This window comes from Electrophorus electricus, chromosome 1 (genome assembly GCF_013358815.1).
Source record: "Electrophorus electricus isolate fEleEle1 chromosome 1, fEleEle1.pri, whole genome shotgun sequence".
In the NCBI taxonomy this organism is placed as follows: Eukaryota; Metazoa; Chordata; class Actinopteri; order Gymnotiformes; family Gymnotidae; genus Electrophorus; species Electrophorus electricus.
The window spans coordinates 12,504,768-12,519,767 of record NC_049535.1 but is presented as its reverse complement, the minus strand read 5'-3'; the positions used below and the strand labels follow the sequence as shown (position 1 = coordinate 12,519,767).

The window sequence follows — 15,000 nt, the reverse complement described above, 5'->3', positions numbered from 1 at the left end:
GTTTATTTGGGATCTATTATACTGTCACAGTCCAGCATAAATTATCATATGTCACTCTCCATCACAAATGAGGCTGTCACTCTCTATCACAAATGAGGCTGTCATTCTCTATCACAAATGAGGCTATGTCACTCTCTATCACAAATGAAGATATGTCACTCTCTATCACAAATGAGGCTGTCACTCTCCATCACAAATGAGGCTGTCACTCTCCATCACAAATGAGGCTATGTCACTCTCCATCACAAATGAGGCTGTCACTCTCCATCACAAATGAATCTATGTCACTCTCCATCACAAATGAAGATATGTCACTCTCTATCACAAATGAAGCTGTCACTCTATCACAAATGAGGCTGTCATTCTCCATCACAAATGAAGCTACATCACTGTCCAGTCATTTGCTGATTGGTCTGTATCCTTTGAACACGAGTGTACTCTTCAAGGAAGAATATTCTGACTTGAAAATTCAGTTCTGTGGCTCCTAACTGCATTATTTTGGAGACAGAACCTTTGCTTACGCTCAGTGTTGGATACTCTATGTCACTCTCTGAGATCTAAACCTGTCTTACAGTTCCCCACAGCTTTCTAGGTACATAAACTGTCTTTGTTGTCATGGTAGCAGCAGCTGTTGTTGAAAAAAACAAGGACTATATAAACCTAATCTATTTATTATTATGAATATGATTATTAATATTATTATTATTATTATCATTATTATTATTATTATTGATATTATTGATATTTCTATGATCATTTATTTCTCTGCAGCTGATGTTTAACATATTCATATTGTGGTTTATGGTTAAATACGGTCCATGATGACTTAAACAGGAAATTTTTATACTTTGTACTGTGTACTTTTCTACAGCTCTCTTGAAGGTGGATTCCACAAGTGGACACTTCTCTTCAGTCTTCAGTTCTACTGTTTCTGGCACTTTACCTGAACCGCATCTACTCTTCAAGGAAGAGGTCACCATCACTGAAGATGACCACCCATAACCACTCAGGTAAAGTGACTGTAAATGTGCAAATTTACTCTATATCTAGAGTAGAGTATATCTAGAGTACAGTATATCTAGAGTAGAATATATCTAGAGTAGAGTATATCTAGAGTAGAGTAGATCTAGAGTAGATCTAGAGTAGAGTATATCTAGAGTATAGTATATCTAGAGTAGAATATATCTAGAGTAGGCTATATCTAGGGTATGTCTAGAGTAAGTCTAGAGTGGATTGTATCTAGAGAAGAGTATATCTTGAGTATATGTAGAGTTTATCTAGAGTATATCTAGAGTGTATCTAGAGTAGGCTATATCCAGGGTATATCTAGAGTATATCTAGAATAGAATAGATCTAGAGTGCATCTATAGTAGAGTATATCTAGAGTATAGTATATCTAGAGTAGAATATATCTAGAGTAGGCTATTTCTAGGGTATGTCTAGAGTATGTCTACAGTAGAGTGTATCTAGAGAAGAGTATATCTTGAGTATATGTAGAGTTTATCTAGAGTATATCTAGAGTGTATCTAGAGTAGGGTATATCTAGAGTAGAGTCTCTCATCTAGAGTGAACCTACCACTCAACCTTAGGATACAGATTATTGTTCAGTTTAATGCAAAATGTGGCCAACTGACAAGTTTATAGATGTGTGATAATGCTTACTGACTGTAGCATTTCATTAGTGAAACACAAAACCTCAGGCCAACACTTGCTATGACTGCATCTAATGGGCAGAATTACCACATTTACATTCCTACATGTTGGGATTATGATGTGCCTTTCCATACATGCTGTTAAAACACACTGGTGATGCCATTGTTAAAGACAGTCTTAAGTTTGTTAAAGACTATCTTGAGTTTGTTAAAGACTAGCTTGAGTTTGCTAAAGATTGGCTTGTGTTTCGTTAAAGATTGGCTTGTGTTCGTTACAGACCGGCTTGTGTTCATTAAAGACTGGCTTGTGTCCTTTAAAGACTGGACTGTGTTTGTTAAAGACCGACTTGTGCACTCTGTCATCAGATGATGGTCAGAATGTTTATACACATAGTGATTATGTGATGTGTTCAACAGTTCATGTGCATACTGCAGCCATCTACAGTATCAATACTGAGAAGGACAATATTACCATAATGATTAACAAATTACATGTTGAACATGCCTAACAGTTTCAGTGTCAGGCAGGCATGATAAAGTGATGTATTCAAATCAAACTGGCAACTATATAGTCATTTCACAGAATTAGCAAGATTCACATTTTCGTGTTTTTAAGATAAATCAACTTGAATTAATTTTTTTTAATTAAAAAATATAAACCCAGTAACCTTGCTACAGATGGCTACACCACCAAATATGAAAAGCCTGGAAGATTTGTGCACTGAAATGAGGGAAGAAGGTGAACCCTTCTGCGCTAATGCATGCACTACACTCCGCTTTGTCACTCCGTCTCTGTGTATGACTGCCAGCCGTTTTAATCGAGGGTCTGTGTGGTGGTGTAATGGGTTTTCTCATCTAACACTGCACTAAACACCAGATCTAACACTGCACTAAACACCTGATCTAACACTGCACTAAATAGAGTTATCTATTTTGAAGCGACTATTTAATACTCATCAGTTCATTATCTTCACTTTTGCTTGAAAATTTTACTTCTGTATATTTTGTGCTATGGTTATGTTTAAGCTTTGTTCAATCATTCAATATAATTGAATATAATTACATTTTAAAGTATATATACACACATTGTATCACTTTATGGTAGATAACTAGATCATTCTTGACTAGTATTTAATATGACTGTTAACTGTGGTGATGGTGGAAGAAGATGGTTATGAAGGAAGTTTGCTCTGAACGGCACTTCTTGAATAGCACTTCCTGAATAGCACTTCCTGAACACTACTTCCTGAACAGCATTCCTACTCATTTGTGATATACGATGTGTAGTCATAACTGAGCATCAGACAAGTCCTGGCTCCTCTGTTTATCATTTTCTTTAACTCTAACACTCAAACTTCTGAGGAAAGTAGGCGTTCTCTGACTTCCTGGCACTGATCATACACCGATCATCTAACCGAGATAGCGAGCATTTCTGGGCCAGATAACAGTCCATCAAAGGAGCTCTTTATCCCTCACAACCCCGTTTCCATTTTACCCTTTTAATCTGACGTCATTTTACAAAAAGAACATTGACCGCTGCATAACATCTGACTCAGTGACAGTGACAGTAAACATTTCTGGTATTTCTCCTGCGTAGGAGCTGCGCAGAAGGTTGAAGCTTGTTTGATGTATGTTAGCAGCCTGGTGATATTAAAGACCAAGCTAATGTTGTTGAATTAGGTTGCACACACTGCCTAGCTTATAACTACATGATTTCAGAAATGCTTAAATTATAGAACATGCCACTGGGAAATGAAACTGGCAGCTAAATTAATAACTGGCTAATTAAACCTTCAGTACAAGTCATTTCTATATGAACTTTTCTACAACAGTATTCACACTTTTTTGTAAGAAACCGGTTGGTGTTGTCTGTAAGGGACCGGGCACTGATATTTTTTGATTATTTGTTTGTTTGTGTTGTTTTTATTTTGTCTCTGTTCTTTAGCACACTGGATTTGATATGAATTGAGGTTAGAGTGAGGTTAGAGTTCAGATCGCCAGCATTAAGTCATAGGCACTGCATTAGCCTTACAGACACAACAGTCATTTTTACTTATAGTGCCTGCCATTTCAGAGGTCCATGAGCTATTGAATAGTTAACGTTCTGGACAAATGGACATGCTGGACAGTTAGCTGATGTTCCCTGCAGCCTTCTCCAATTCCTGTTGGTTTTAGGATCTTTTTACTTGTATTGTCTTGTCTTGGGCAAGTGACATGCCCTAAAAATAACTCCCTAGCTTCGTAATGTCTCGGGTCACCGGGCCTTGTGTGAGAGCATGCGTGTGCTCTTAGCTTCAGGGTTCAGGGCGTTCATATTCTTTCCCGCAATTTTCATGTGTTTGCAAAGTCACTGCAGACAACATCAGAGTCAAGTTGTTTGGTTGGAGTTTGGTTGAAACAGAGCAACTGGATTTTAGAATTCAGCCTTTTGCTGTCATTGCTGACATCATCAGTAAAGACTGGTGAGATTGGTGGTTCTGGTGGGATTGGTGGGACCGGTGAGACTGGTGGGACTGGTGAGACTGGTGGTTCTGGTGGGACTGGTGGGACTGGTGGCTCTTTTGGGACTGGTGGGAGTGGTGAGACTGGTGGTTCTGGTGGCTCTTTTGAGACTGGTGGGAGTGGTGAGACTGGTGGCTCTTTTGGGACTGGTGGGAGTGGTGAGACTGGTGGCTCTTTTGGGACTGGTGGGAGTGGTGAGACTGGTGGTTCTGGTGAGACTGGTGAGATTGGTGGTTCTGGTGGGACTGGTGGGACCGGTGAGACTGGTAGGACTGATGAGACTGGTGTTTCTGGTGGGACTGGTGGGACTGGTGAGACTGGTGGCTCTTTTGGGACTGGTGGGAGTGGTGAGACTGGTGGTTCTGGTGGCTCTTTTGGGACTGGTGGGAGTGGTGAGACTGGTGGTTCTGGTGAGACTGGTGAGATTGGTGGTTCTGATGGGACTGGTGGCTCTTTTGGGACTAGTGGGAGTGGTGAGACTGGTCGTTCTGGTGAGACTGGTGGGTCTGCTGGCGGCCATGCAAGCCAAAGCCTCCGTGTTTCCCACAATGCTCCCTGTTTCCCACACTGCACCACAGAACCTAAGCAGTTGCTTTCCATTCAGAAATGTAGTTTTTATGTACTTTAAACTGTAACCTGACCTCTCTGTTCATAAGATTTATTAGTGGTTGAGGAAAACTTCAGTTAGTTACTACCCTTGGTCCTCCATGGCCTTACAGGTGAATTGCTATTGCTAGTCCAGTCGTCTGTTGTTTTACATTTACATTTACATTGACGGCATATAGAAGACGCTCTTATCCAGAGTGACTTACAAAAGTGCTTTGTCATTTACTCATAGAATATATCCAAGTACAGTACAGTAGGTTAGAATTAAACATACCAATGAACTAGAATACTGTAGAATACAGGGATGAATGCTGATACCTAGAAGTGCAAAATACATAAGGTCTATCTTAAACAATGAGTGCTATAAACAATAAGTGCTAGAGTTTGTTAAACAACATAAACAGTGCCCTACAATAAGTACTAAATTAGTCAGTCAATAAAGGAACAGTGTCAGTTGTCCTTTAAATATTTTGCAAATAGATGGGTCTTCAGTCTGCGTTTGAAGACTGCAAGGGACTCTGCTGTCCGGAAGTGGAAGTTCATTCCACCATCTTGGAGCCAGGACAGAAAATAGTTTCGATGCTTGTCACCCATGAGACCTGAAGCAAGGTATTTCAAGCCGAGCTGTACTTGAGGTTCAAAGTACTCGAGGAACGGATCGGGCTTTGACCATTGACTTCATGTATGAAGGGGCTGGTCCATTTTTGGCTTTGTAGGCAAGCATAAAGGTTTTAAATCTGATGCGTGCAGCTACAGGGAGCCAATGAAGGGAGCACAGCAGTGGAGTAACGTGTGAACTTCGGAAGATTGAAGACCAGTCATGCTGCTGCATTCTGGACAAGTTGTAGAGGTTTGTTGGCTCTTAGAGGAAGACCAGCAAGTAGCGAGTTGCAGTAGTCTAGCTTTGAGATCACAAGAGACTGCACAAGCACCTGGGTAGCTTCCTGCGAAAGAAAGGGTCAAATCCTTCCTATGTTACCAAGGAGGAATCTGCAAGACCAGGTTAGATTAGAAACATGAGTTGAGAACGACAACTGGTTATCCAAAGCTACACCCAGGCTACGGGCAGCTTCGGACGGTAATACCAGGGGTTTTCTTCATGACTGTGTAACACAGTTTATTTTTATGCGTCCCTGACTGATTTATTCAGAGTTTTAGCCTCGTGCTAGCCTGCCTGCCACATTTTGGTACTCATGAAAGAACAGCAGCAGTCTCCATACACTACTCTAGATGTGTTCTAGAGTCACTTCTAGACCTCTTGTTCCTTGTTCCTGCGCTAATGACACAACAAAGCACAGCTGTCTAAGAACCACTCAAGCATGCAACTGTAGGCTTGTGTAGAAAACATTGTTTGATTCCAGCGCACACAATGTAGATTTAAATACCTTCAAACGTAACACAACCTCCTTCAGCATCAGTCATCATTCCATTTGAAACATACCACTGGAGCACAGAGCCTGGAGAGTAGCTCACCGAAGTGGCTTGGGACAGTATTAACCAGAGTAAGCTGGTTCAACCCACTGTTCCCAGATCAGGAAAGCAGCAGGGACTGGACTGCAGTTCAGCTCTTATTGAATTCAGATACAAAGCAGGATGCCGCCAGTCGCATGAGATTGCTGGGAAGGATCGGAAGGTCATATGTAGATTTGCACAATGTGCTACATACAAACAGGAACGCTCCGTTTAAAAAGTAGCCCTTTTTCTCTTCTGGTGCACAGTCACAAGCAGCTCCATGCCTAGTACTGGTCTGATGGTCATGAGTTATGATTCATATTTGTGTACAACGAACTCACATTGCGGTTCATTTTCCTCATTGGTGAAGCGAAGAAGTGTCAGGACTTGTCAACGCCAGGTAACAAGGTGCTTCATTATCGTGTTTATTAACTTTGGCAGTGGTTGAGGGTTTTATGTATCGCAACGTTCCAAGTCCAATGCTAACGGTCATGGCCAGGCTTGCAAAGATCAGTCGTGTAAACCAGAACAATTAGCACATACTCAGAATCAAATATAAAGCATAAACAGCAAGAGGTGATTATAGTTCTGATGGTACTGGTGTTACTGGTGTTACTGGTGTTACTGGCGTTACTGGTGTTACTGGCGTTACTGGTGTTACTGGCGTTACGTGATTAATGTTTTTCTCCAAGTGCATTAAGATCTGCATGCAGCCCTCTTCTGAGGGAGAGCTGTCTCAATAGAGAGACATATTTCCAAAAATGTCCTGAACGAGGTGTTTAGTAATTATGTCGGCAGTACTACTGAGCGTGATGCTGTGAGCTAATGGCCACCATGATGCGTTCAGAGGCCTCTGTGTGCGTAATACTGGCTGGTTTAATGGACGTGCCCCTGTTCCTAGTGCATGGTCTGAACGCTATCGCTTCCTGCTGTTTTCACTTGCCATTAGCACCAGTATGAATATTTTTAGTTTCCAGATGTACCACTAGGAAGGCTTCCTGTTGGTTCTCTGTTCAATTCTGAGTCTTGCTACCCTGTGTTGCTACCCAGGATGTTTTGGGGTTTTTTGTCCTCTCTTGCAAAGTTTCTCTCTTGCAACTGTATCCATCATATGTGTATCCTTGATGAAAGGTTGCCATAAGTTAGAAAACAGCAGAAGGGAGAGACTTATATGACGTTATATTCAAAATGTCCTGATCTCTTCTTATCCATAGTCTGAGCACATGCACCTGTACGCACTAGCACTGCACAGTGTGTTTTTAGTGATGTTTTGAGATTTGCCTTTGTAGTACTGATATTGCAGATGTTTTTTTTTTATCGTGGGCTGGAAACATTCTGACCAATCTCTGGCATTGCAGTTTTGTGGAAAGCATTTTCTAACACAGGGAAAGTGTAGCCATCAAGGTTCTGTTCTGTAATGTCTTTTAAATTATTGCAAGATTGTTTCTTTGCAATAGGCATATATTATATTTGTATATTTGCATATCTGTAAGGTAGTATATAATGTAGTTATATTTGTATATTTGTAATGTAGTATATAATGTAGTTATATTTGCATATTTGCATATTTCAATGAAGTATATAATGTAGTTATATGTGCGTATATGTAATATAGTATATAATGTAGATGTATTCAGTTTAGTTTTTCCGCTGCATGGTACAACCCAAACATGCACAAAGTTGTACACAAACACTGGAAATGAGAAAACACATTTAGCTGCTCTGGATTAAATTTCCAATCTGAGGCACAAGATTACATGTTGTATCTGTTCCTTTCCGTGATTCTGATAAAGATTTAGATGGATTTTGGTAGATTATGTATTTGTTTTGGTGTGTAATAATTATCAAGTGCTATTTAGGGACATGTAGGATCCTGTGTGTGTGCGGAACACAGATAAATGTAAATTATTTTAATAGCTGCAGAGTTGAAGGTGAAATTGCCACTCTGTGTAAGGTGTGAAAAGGTCTGAGCATGTCCACAGATGACACACTGTGGCACTGGAAAGGATGTCTGAGTGCTTGATTGGACTCGATTGGTTTGAAATAACACGGAATCTGATCTTTACTTTCATGCATAGCCTGACATTGCCTCATGTCTCAAATTCCTTTAAAAGTAATTATAAACGAACCTTAAATCTCACTGTGGATTTACATTCGATTAAAACAAATATGTAAAATCCATTCTTTTCTTTCTCGTCTGTTCCTCCGTGTGACCGCATTGCTCTGTCTCCATCTTGCCATGTTTATATTTAACTCAGCAGGGTTTTCGCTTTATCCGGGATTAAAAGACTAATCTACCTGAATGGCAGAGCGTCTTAACAAAGCGCTATTTATACACCTGTGCAGCTCATGCACGTGCACAACGCAAACAAACGTGCCGACGCCCTCCCCAAACACCCCCCACCCCACCCCACCCCACCCCACCCCACCCTGGCACATGTGTTGCAGGCTAAAATTAGAACAGGTCTGCAGAACTCTCTTGACATGCTAATGCGCGCTGGAGCGGCTAGCACACGGCGTGCCGGTTTGAGAGCGTTGTAATTGGAATCAGGATGGAGATCAAGGAGAGAGCAGCAGAGAGAGAGCAGCAGGGAGAGCAGCAGGCTGCAGGCTGTGAGGTGTCAGGGCGTTTGTACCTACAAGGATACTGTTCCCACAGACCTAACAGGACCAGTTACACTCTGCACAGACAATGTCCTGCCTGGCTGCCTGTTGACATTTTATCCTTGTGTCTGTGCCCATTCTGTGATATCACAGAATCACAGTATGCATACAGAATGTCTCCATTTTTATTTTGCTAGCATTTCTTGTTTTTCTTTTTTTTTCTTTTTTTTTTTTTAAATTTATGGCTAAGATATGGAGAGGCTATTTATGGAAAAGATATGGATTCCTAAAAACATATCTGTAACCCAGCAGCAGTCTTTTAGGGTAATGATTTCTAAGTTTGTTCACTGAAATCTAATTCAACCAGTTTTACATAACAGAAGCCCTTTTCAGTGTCCATTAGCTAAATCAGGAGTGACAGTAAAACATTAGCGTAGCGCGTTTAGCACCCAGTCCAGCTGCTCAGAACAAGAGCTGTTTACTTCTCCCTTTAATTTCTCCGTGCATTGGGTGTCTGCACTCTACAGAAGCACCGAGCTCACAGAAAACCTTCTTTTGCATTTGTCTGCAGTTCATTCGACAGGCGGTTTGTTCTTTGGCAGGCCTAGTTAGTCATGCGTTCAATCAAAAGGAGTTTTCAAAGGGCTGTCAGAAGGACTCCGTAACATCCCTGTCTCCAGGGACCTGCCGCAGCCTACATTTGGCCCTTGTTTAATTTGCCTGGAAGTAAATAAAGAACAAATTCATTGGTGCAGGCTGCTCCGCAGGGCTTTAAAATCCGACCACTGATGTGCATACGACACAGTCCTCTCAGAACAGTCACTGTTACTGCTGCACTTCCGTGACCCAGAGTGATGATATTGCACGTGAATCGTCTGTCACCTCTGTATGTTCTTTCTGTGCAGTTCCCCTCTGACAGGGTTGTAGCTTAATGGTTTCCTCAGACTCAGGGTTAGTATACCAGCACCAGGGTTCCTCCCACAGAAATAACCAGGCAGACATCCACCCTGGAACATCCACCCTGGAACATCTACACATATATCCACCCGGAAATATTCATACACATCCACCCTGGAACATCCACACACATCCACCCTGGAATATTCATACACATCCACACATACCCACCCTGGAAAATTCACACATCCACACACACACACACACGCTGGAATATTCACACAGATGCACATACATCCACCCTGGAATATTCACACAGATCCACACACATCCACCCTGGAATATTCAAACATCCACCCACATCCACCCTGGAATATTCACACACATTCATGCACATCCACCCTGAAATAATCACACAGATCGACACACATCCACATAAATCCACCATGGAATATTCACACATCCACGCACAATCCATGCAAATTCACCCTGGAATATTTGCACATATCCACGCACATCCACCCTGGGATATTCACACAGATCCACACACATCCACAGAGATCCACACACATCCACCCTAGCTCATCTATAGGTGGCAACCGGTCCGGTTTCAAAGCCCTTCTGTTCACCAGGTGTTTGACTTCAGCAGTGGCACAAATCTGGCTTTACTTTCAAGGATAAATAGACACTGGGTGATCTGAGACAAAGGCAGCTCCTGGATGGTGTGCATCTAAAAATAGACACGTAGACACACTTACACACACACACACACACACACACACACACACACACACACACACACACACACGCAAGACTACCACTAGTAGACCAGAGAAAATGAGCATGAACAAACGATGGATTTGCGACTTGTTATTCATAGCAGTGTTAGCAGGTATTTATAAAGCAGCTTTGTGATGTTCTATTCAGCTCTAATGCTGTAGGTGGAAAGTCTGTTCTGTTTGGTTATTTTTTTCTAGGGCTAGGGGCGGGTGGGACGGGTGGGGTTGGTGGGGTGGATGATTATGAAGATTTGTCTCATTTGGAGAGTGAAAATAGTCTCCCCACACATCTGACCCAGACCACTTATGATTGTGTCCCACATTGCTGACATATTCTGAAGACTAAAGAACATGGTTTGTACCCACAACTGTTAACTGAACATTTGTTTTAGAATAACAAATTTTCACGATTTCACATCAATTTCACATCTGTTCATGACTAGTGTTATTTCCTTAGAAACACCCTCAGAGAAATGTTGGATCTGTCTGATTGGTCGTGTCACACAGCTCGTCCAATAACAAATAGCCTAGAATATTAGAATAGGATCTTCTCTCCTAAGGCATTCACTCCCCACATACACACTCCCTGTTTCAGCTTTCTGCTCTGCCCTGTTCTTTAGTTGGGTCTCTCTGCTTTCCCTCTTACCCTTTGCATGTATTGATTGGATCGCATCTGAAGGCAAGCTCGCAACCCCCCCCCACCCCCATTTAGTGAAATTGAATTTTGTGCCCTTGAATGGAGAACCCAGTAGAACTGATTACAGAAGGAGAAACTCCTTTGTTTCTCACATTCATTTTAGATAGAGTCTGCGAGTCTGCCCTCTGCCAGTCTTGGAGATCAGGTCTGCTGTCTGCCAGTCTTGGAGATCAGGTCTGCTGTCTGCCAGTCTTGGAGATCAGGTCTGCTGTCTGCCAGTCTTGGAGATTAGGTCTGCTGTCTGCCAGTCTTGGAGATTAGGTCTGCTGTCTGCCAGTCTTGAAGATCAGGTCTGTTCTCTGTCAGTCTTGGAGATCAGGTCTGCTGTCTGCCAGTCTTGGAGATCAGGTCTGCTGTCTGCCAGTCTTGGAGATCAGGTCTGCTGTCTGCCAGTCTTGGAGATCAGGTCTGCTGTCTGCCAGTCTTGGAGATCAGGTCTGCTGTCTGCCAGACTCACACCCTCTGAAACCCCATCATCATGTCTTCATCTTGCTGCAGAGCTGCAGAGTGCAAAAAAAAAGAACTTTAGCAGTTAGCGCCTGACAGGACTTTCACTGGGCAACAAATGTCTGTCCCCGTCTGTGTTTGTCCCTGTTCAGACTCTAATGGGGTACCAGGAAGGAACCGTGCTGGCATAGGTAATACACCACTAATTTATTTCTCTTTCATAATTAACATGACCCTAACCCTAACACCGACCCTGGACTAATGAAGCTACTCTGATTTAGATGCAGATCTATACATGTCCATGCTTCTGACTCTCTTTTCCGCATGTCTCCTGCCTAGTGTTGAGTTATAACAGGTCTCTTTGCTATAAAAAGCACTGATCCACTTAATTTTCCCACATACTAAAAAAGAAAAAGAAGAAACGCCCTTGTAGCCGATGCAGTTTATTTGGCATCTAAACCACCTGAAGGTCTAGTAGGTGCTCGTGTTCTGGAGGTGAAAATATAGCACCACTGCGGAAAGTTCCTTTCAAAACCGGTGAAATCGTTGCGGCTCTCAGCTCATCCCTAGTGACGGTTGCTAGCTGCGCTCCCACGGACGACCGGAGCAGAGACGCCGCACGTCCCTCGGCGCCCATCCTCCCGTCGTGTGGTGTGAACGGTTGTGTTACTACTGCATCCCTTAAGATGCGCTCTGGAGTCGATTGTGCTTCAATGCCGTCTAGCTGTGCCAACGCAGCGTTAACTGTTGGGTTGGCAAGCCTGCATTAACTCCTTGGTTTACGTATGGGGTTAGTCTTATGTGTTTAGTCCTATGTGTGTGTTTGTCTTAGTCCTGTGTTACTGGAAGGTCACTGGCTTCCCTGGCCTCCAGTGACTGTGTTCGGTGTTATGTTTACTGGGATGAAGGCGAATGGGTCTGGTGACACGCTGGTCTGTGTTTGTCTCCTCAATGGTCTATATTCCCTTTCTTATATTCATGTACTCTCCTGAGGCCCAATAATGTTTCATTAATGTGTTTTTTATAAGCTAATAGCACCTGATAATGCTGGTAACTATGTGTGGTTTTGGGAAAGGATATTGGTTTATGAAGAACAGGGATGGCCTTGTATGAGAACACTTTCTTTTTTTTTTTCTAAATTCATCTGTCTTCCTATGAGGGCTCAAGGTGAAGCGCGGTCAGGGTTCACTCTTTTAACCGGCTGCTGGGACAAGATTCGTCTGTCCCCGCTGAGCAGTGCAGCAGCCTCAGGCCGGTGGGCGTCAGACGCAGCTACATCACGTGACATCACGACTCTAAAGGAGCAGGCACTCACACTCCTCTCTCGGGGGCTGTTTAAACGGTCAAAACTGACAATGTTTAAACAGTCGAATCAAATTTGATTCACGTTCGATCTTTTTCTTGGGGCCTCATTGACAAAAATGACACAGAACCTGACGCTTCGGTTGTGATTCGGTTTATACGCCAGACATACACACCTGATAAGGTAAACCACCACTACCAGTGACCTCAGTTGCTCAGCTACCAGCGTACTGGTAGAAGACTCCTCTAAATGATCGTAATGCACACATTCATCAACAATGTCAGACTATAATTGTACAAGGTTGATACTTTATTGATGTAGTAAAATTTATCTTGGCTAGTGACCCCAACCACTAAGTCATTTGATGTTTTATTTTGTTTTGTTTTGTTTTGTAATAGTATCCCACTGTTTAAAGAGCATTCTGTATCACCAGCAGCTACCCTGTGGATCTGGTTTTGGATTTGACTTTTTTTTGCATACTAGTCAGATCCCAGCATTACTCGTAATTTCCATAACTATACAAATCACATTATGATTTATTCTGCTGCGGTTTGCTATGGATGCATCTGAGACTGCGAAACAGGACTTGTGCATGACTCCCCCACGCCGAAGGCGTTCTGGCGTAGGACGTGGACGGCCGCGCTAGGAGAGCAGAGGAACGCGCTCGCGTCTGCTCCGGGAGCCTGCACACATCAGCCGCACGCGGTGGGTTTTTAACCGCCCGCGTCTCCCTTGCGCCCTCGCATGCTCTGTTTCACCGTGCAGCGCCCCCTGGCTTACGCCCGCGTGCGTTTCAGCAAGGCCTGCATAGAGAGTCGCGGACGAAACAGCGTCTCGCTTCCCATCTCAGCAGGAGATCAAAACTGTTCAGTTCTCTTCCAATACGCCATTTATTCAAAGTAAGAAAATTGCCAAAGGTCGAATGCAAATTCACCCTAGTGTGGTTAAAATGAAATCAAAGAACACAGGCAAATGAAGCAAGAAAATTCACCGTAGCAGCTTCTGGGAGCAGGGTGAGGATTTATGGTAGGGGTTCGAAAGTACCTGGCAACCGGTCCTGTTTCAATGCCCTTCTGGGAGTAGGGTGAGGATTGATGGTAGCAGTTTGAGAGTATGTGGCAACCGGTTCTGTTTCAAAGCTCTTCCATTCACCAGGTGTTTCACTTTAGCAGTGGCACAAATCTGGCTTACCTTCAGGTATAAACAGACACTGGGTGATCTGAGACAAAGGCAGTTCCTGGATGGTGTGCATCTAAAAATAGACACGTAGACACACTTACACACACACACACACACACACACACACACTCACGCATTCTGAACACATACACACACGTACAAGTATACAAACACACACACATATAGAAGCACACATGTATTTCTGCTCAGTATTCTTTATTATCGGAGGGCTAATTAGACGAGCATCCCGGTATTCCTTCAGGAATAACATCTCCTGTGATAATTCCCCAAACTAGAACTCGGGAATAGAACAGGGATCGTTGGGAGGAGGTGAAGTTTTCTCGTTTGGAAGAAAACCCAATTTTATGTTGCCCGTTCCACATTGTTCTTCGTGTATGTTTCAAAAAGACGGATAAGCAGCCTGAGCAGGAAGATGCAGGATCGCTGCGCCCATTGAGGTCTGAGGAAGACAGTGAATGCGTTTCGAGCTGAAATGTGGCCCCTGTGTTCCTGGAAAGGGAGGGATTGTGCAGACTGTTCTGTGTGCCTCCCGGCATACTGATGCTTGTTTATGTCTCTCCCTCCCTCTCTCTCCCCCTCTCCTTCTCTCTCTCTCTCTCCCTCCCTCTCTCACTGGGTTATTTATAGCTGAATCCTGCAGTCCTTTGCTGCTGGGAGACTGTGAAAGCCTTTTCATGTTGTCATAGTAATTACCAGTGTGATGCCCAGTCTTCGGCAGCAGCCAATGGGCAGGAGACGTGCTGTCTTCTCTCCAGCCCCACGCACTTTTATCGACCAATCCCCTCTCGGCTCCCCGCCCACGCCGCACTCCTCTCGCCACTGGCACACGTTCTCCCCCTCAAATGCCACACCCACACCCAG

The 15,000-nt window shown here is 43.2% G+C and overlaps 1 protein-coding gene across 4 annotated transcripts in view; it reads left to right on the top strand.

Moving 5' to 3' along the window:
• The window catches only part of LOC113583690 (histone deacetylase 4-like), a 57,351-nt gene that overhangs the window by 5,424 nt on the left and 36,927 nt on the right, over positions 1 to 15,000 (top strand). For all 4 annotated transcript variants that reach the window (XR_004776702.1, XM_035531900.1, XM_035531903.1 and 1 more), the window contains exon 2: positions 872 to 1,010. Coding sequence is in view for 3 of the 4 variants with exons in the window: in XM_035531900.1 (XP_035387793.1) it covers positions 989 to 1,010 (22 nt within the window). In the remaining variant the exon portion in view is untranslated. The remainder of the gene's footprint in view (positions 1 to 871; positions 1,011 to 15,000) is intronic.